The sequence below is a fragment of the Pelmatolapia mariae genome, linkage group LG18 (genome assembly GCF_036321145.2).
Source record: "Pelmatolapia mariae isolate MD_Pm_ZW linkage group LG18, Pm_UMD_F_2, whole genome shotgun sequence".
In the NCBI taxonomy this organism is placed as follows: domain Eukaryota; kingdom Metazoa; phylum Chordata; class Actinopteri; order Cichliformes; family Cichlidae; genus Pelmatolapia; species Pelmatolapia mariae.
The window spans coordinates 10015576-10021078 of record NC_086243.1 but is presented as its reverse complement, the minus strand read 5'-3'; the positions used below and the strand labels follow the sequence as shown (position 1 = coordinate 10021078).

Here is a 5503-nt window from a genome sequence, read left to right as displayed (position 1 = left end):
GAATTATTGGAAGCTGAAAAGCATAAACAGCATCAGAAGTTTTTAGCAATTAAAACACCAGTATTATTAAGGTTGGTACAGAGCCTTTGTTTATCTAGTGCTTTATCCAAGCGCAGGCTTTCAGTTACTGCACAACTAAATTTTCCTGTTCACGTGTATTCAACCATCAGCTCTAAGGCCCAGGTTCTTGCATTCTCTTGATTAAACTGCACTTTTGCTCTCAGCATGGCACACTGAATCCTCTCTTCAGACCACATGGTTAACTACCCTAAGTCAGACCTCTAGACTGAAGAATGCTGTAGAACCAGTATGACTAAAGGAGCCACTTATGTGGAGAGTACAAACATTTATGGACAGTTTAACTGCCAGAAACAAAACATTTTCATGGCTCCAGTAATGAAGGTTTAACACACAGGTTTATCCAACCATCTTTATTAAATTTTACAGTATAATGTCAAACACTAGAGAACAAATGTGTATTTACAACAGCAAACGCGTAAGAGACAGTTAAGAGCTTGTTGTGCTGGTGAATCTCTTCTTGAACGGAGACAAAGTGCAGCTTCACTTACTGAAACAGAGGATGACGGGATTTCAGACAAGTTCAAGGTTGTAAGTAGTAAACGGCACAGCAGACAGAAATGAGACCTCACCTTTCGACTTCCATATCGTTGGCGTGTTCACCTGCATCTCCATTAGTGAGAGGCGTTTCACCTGGCTGACTGTTGTCCTGCTTCACCTTCTTCACATCCTCCTTCACCGGACTCTCCTCTGGTTTCCTCTGCAATACATGGCAGCAGTCAAATGAGGCTCACAATTATAGCTACACCACATCAATGCAAGTTAAAAAACCTCACCTTCTTTCTGACCAGGTGGGAGATGTCAGAGACTGGAGCTGTGGAGGTGTTGCCATTGGAAGTGGATGTGCTTTTACTCTGTTTGGAAGATAAACATCACACGTATTTTACAATCCTGTTGGGCTTAAGTTTGTTTCACAAAGCGTGCCATGAAAACTTGTAACTGACCTCTGAAGTGGAAGAAGAGTCGCTGTTCTGTACAGTGGAAGTGGAGCCACCATCCTGAAACAGATTGCACATGCAGCTCAAAGAGAAGCCAAAACTTGTGGCTGATCATCCAAACATTTAAATAAGATGGATTAGGATTCGTTTTCAAGCCCCTGGAATTTATTTGTAAATCATTGTGTAGATGGCGCTTTGCATGGATCATGGTTTATTGGATTATACAACTTTCCAAACTGATGCACAGGTATGATGGCGGTTATGCAGTGATCATCTCACGAAAGCCTGCTGTACAGAGGGGAGGTGTGACTAATGATGAATCGAGTTCCCAAATATTTTTCACCAAGTGGTTTATTTGTGAAGACGCGTAGCAACAGAACACAAATAGAAAAACTGAACTTCACATGTCACTGAAGCACCAGCATAGAGCATGTATTTGATGAATCCCATTTAACTAACCTAAAACAATTCAGGCGTCACGCTTTGTGGATAGCACCACCTTAACCAGTGCATATTGATCGCCTATGCTCTGATGACTGTCCTCCAGCTAAATCAAACTCCATGCCAAACTCACCAAATTCACAGCCACAGAAGCCGTGCTCGCCGTCTTCAGGCTTTCAGTAGCGTCCTCCACCTTCTCCTGGATCTCTGGCAGCAGAGCTTTGAGCTCCTCCAGCTCCTTCCTCTCCTCTGGCAGAGCCTCTGGACCTTCGGCTTTGTCAAGCATCTCCTGCAGCTTGTCTGGAATTTTATTAATAATATATATATATTTATTATTGCATTGATTCTCTGAAAGCTAATTTCACTCCAGGAGCTGATGCTTACCAAGCCTGTTCTTTATGATAGAGATTGAGCTCTTCAGAGACTCGATGGCCTCGCTGTACTGCGTGTTCAGGCTATAGGTCACACCGAGCTGGTAGTGAGTCTCTGCCAGCAGGCGGCTGTCTGAGTCCAGATGCTTCACCTGCAGCTTCAGGCACTCCTGGAAATCCTCCAGTGCTTGTGGATAGTTCCCTGAAAAAGAGAAGCAGCAAATCAACACCTGACATGTTAAAAAAAACAAAACAAAAAACCAAAACTCTGCATTCTCAGAGTTTCATCCACTGTTCAGGTGCAGCAGGCATGGACACTGCAATGAGCTGAGAACAGTACAGACTTCATCAGCTAAAGATTTGATCTTTAAGTGGTGATGCGACCAAGGAGCCAGAAACTCTTCTCTAAAAAAAAAAAAAAAAAAAAAAAAAAAAAAAAAAAAAAAACCACCTGTTCTGTAACTACGGGTGTGGATGTGAGCATCCACACAGAAAACTAGCATTTCAAAAAGTTGAAGCTGAGACATTTTATGGTTCAACTAATTTAGGCTGCCCCCAAGTGGGCAAACAGCACAATGGCAGATTTAACTTTTTAGCTGTGTTGCAAATTACAACCAAGTTTTAGGTACACAAAACAGAACTAAAGAAATCTCAAGCTGCTCAGAGACTTAGTCCTGACAGAAACTGAGCACCGCTGCAAACACTGAGCCATCAACACAGCGTCAAGCTCATTGCATCGAAGAGAAAACACTGATTATGTGCAAAGCTTTGTTCAGACCTGATTCAGCAGAAACTTCACCCAGTTTCAAATGAGCCTGGGCTGCCATTAGCTGATCCTCCTTCGTCTCTTTCCTTTCATAAGAACAGAGGAAAAGGTTACAAGCTTGAAATGCAGGTGCAAAATGATAAGATAAAAATCATGGCTCTGAAGTGTTTCCTTTACCTTTTGTAGATGACTTTGGCCACTTCTAACATCTCCCAGGCCAGCTGCAGGTTACCCACCTCCTCATCGTCGTCACTGTCCTAAAAGAGGAACATAAACAGAAATCCTGACATTTAAAATTTGCACAGTCAGCAGAGTCCTTTTTTTTTTTTTATAAACATGTGAGCTGTTTGTTCAGTACCTTCTCCCCAGTGGCGTCTCCTTCACCCTGCTCCTCTGTGTCGCCTTCCATTTCTACATCGTCGCCTTCCTCCTCATCTTCCTCGCCATCTACAACCAAATGTCATGAGTTTAGATAAACTGCTCCATATGCTTCAGCAGCTCACACTGCCATTACCAAGCCGGGTTCAGGACAGGAGGAGCAAATCTCACCTGCTTCCTCCTCAGCAGCCGTTTCTTCCTCTTTAGCAGCAGAGTCCATCTTCTCAGCTGGATCCTCTTCTGTAGCAGTAGTCTTGTCCTTCTCCTTAGCGGTAGAGTCCCCCTCTTTCTCCTCCTTAGCGGCATCAGCAGAGTCCCCCTCTTTCTTCCCCTTAGCAGCAGGTTCAGAGTCATCCTTTGCATCCACTTCCTCCCCACTCTTTTCCTTCTTATCTTCACTTTCAGATTTGCTTTCATCATTCTTACTGTCCTTTTCAGTGTCCCCCTCTACTTTTTTGTCACCAGCCTCGGCTCCTTCCGTCTTCTCCTGTGGATCCTCACTCTGCTTCCCTTCAACCTTCTCTCCGTCTTCAGTTTTCTTCTCCGCCATGGCGTCGTACACCTGCACCCTCAGTTCATCTTTGGTCTTTTCTGCCGACGTTAGAACAGTTGGGAATGATACGTGCACACTTAAATTAACCATAACGAGCTAAATATCACATTATTCCCTTACCGTCTACATTGTCTGTGCTCTCAACATTGGAGTCTTTGGGTTTCTCTTCTTCCTCCTCCTCCGGCACTCCCTCTAGAGCATTACCCAAGACTGAGTTCTCCATCCTACAACAAGTTTGGCAGTCAGAACGGCCCCTCCATACTCACCTTAAAGAGCTGTACATTCTCATGTTTAAACCAGATTAACCTACCGTGCCAAATCCAGGAGAGCTTTGCCATACCAGAAGAAAGCCTCGCCACATTCGTCCGCTGTGTCTCCAAACTCTTTAGCCCTATAACAAGATTTACCATTTATTTTAGTGTGAAAAACAGGCATCCATTACTGCTCAAGTGCTGCTTCAGAACAAATTAGCAAGATTCCTGGAGTTAATGAAAGCTAGGCGTGAAGAAAGGATTAGAGAGTGAATTATTCAAACTAGGTTTAAGCTTAACATTAATAGAACCTAATGGAAATGAAATATATAAATTAAGAAAAATACTGAGCTAAACTAATGTCACTGCTTTCTGTTCACATGCAAAGCACAGCTGCAAGCAGTTTGTGATTTGCATAAACACGTTCAATTTCATTTTCAAACACCACGGGGGGGGGGGCGGCCGTTTTGCATTTGCACCAATCTGCACACCTGCTCAGAATCAGCCTGCACGAGGCACCTATAAACTCTCCATTCATGTAAACAGTGAAACACACGGTTTAGTTTTAAGAAGCCCAAGTGAGCGTTTTAAAAGTAACCACGAGGGCCACTTTATGGGACCGTTTCACGTTCAACCTCACTGAAACTCCAGCGTGACTTGAGGGTAACTCACAGCATGCCGCAGGCCTCCTGCAGGGTGCTCACAGCCTCCACTACCTTCCCCATCACCAAGTGCTTCTTGCCGTTACCAATCAGCTTGTTGGCCTCCATGTTTACCACACCTGACGGAGAGAAACAATCGGTCAGCTCAGCTCCCTGCCTGGACTCTGAGCTCAGGTCAAACTGTACTGGCTTTGGGACCAGTTTGTATCGATTAAGTTGTAAATAGCAGAGAATGGTACATGAGGCCACTACACACCTTTGACGGGGAAGAGCAGTTAAAAAAGAAAAGACCTCCGGCGGCGCGCGCGTCCCAGCTCGTGTCTCGTGCAGCTCAGACTGACTATTCTGTTGTTTCAAATTGGCGCGAAATACCCCTGCTCCTTCCGGTCGCTTTCCTTATTTGTAGACCCGCGCGGGAGAATTCTTAAAGGTACAAAGTACTAACAAGAGGACTGCAAGTACCGCTGCTACAGTTACATGCATTACTACCTCAAGTACTTCTGCTACTATTGTTATACTGCTCCTTGTATTACCACTCCTATTCATTATACTGCTCTTCCTTCCAATGCAATACTAAAAACAACAATTGAAACTGTTATAATGAGTACTGTTGATGGCAGCCCTATTATTATTGTATACACTGGCTTCTTTGGCCATAAAACAATCCCAACAACCATTAATTTTTAAGAAACCTACAGGAAGTGTTCCCTAAAGCTTGCCTGGGGATCTTAAGGTTGTTTTGTAACACTTTTAAGAACCTTTGGTCATTTTTTTTTTTACTTCTAGTAATGTCTTCACCACTAAAACAACAATAAGAACAACAAAACAATTATAAAATATTAAATAAATAGGATATTTTGAAGAAAATGTCTTCAAATATATAAATTACCCACGCAAATGTGACATAAATGTTACATTTTCAAATCAAGGTCAGATCAGGTCAGAGTTATGTCTGTGACCTGCTGTTTAGTGTGAATAAGCGGGCATTTATCACATAATTGTTTTGTGGTTTTTTTTGTCTTAGTTAATAGACAGTGGCATCACAGTAAAAAAAAAACTATGATT

General features: G+C 43.0%; 1 protein-coding gene across 1 annotated transcript; it reads right to left on the bottom strand.

Moving 5' to 3' along the window:
• Window positions 1–441: 441 nt before the first annotated feature.
• Window positions 442–4789, bottom strand: LOC134617140 (histone-binding protein N1/N2-like). The gene is made up of 14 exons (XM_063462335.1): window positions 4695–4789; window positions 4449–4557; window positions 3836–3916; window positions 3646–3749; window positions 3144–3563; window positions 2953–3041; window positions 2772–2851; window positions 2607–2680; window positions 1842–2030; window positions 1591–1757; window positions 1023–1076; window positions 855–932; window positions 651–778; window positions 442–568 (listed from the first exon to the last, which is right to left on the bottom strand). Exons 2-14 carry the CDS (start codon window positions 4544–4546, stop codon window positions 562–564), a joined length of 1569 nt encoding a protein of 522 aa, XP_063318405.1. The 5' UTR covers window positions 4547–4557; window positions 4695–4789; the 3' UTR covers window positions 442–561.
• Between the last annotated feature and the right edge of the window lie 714 nt (window positions 4790–5503).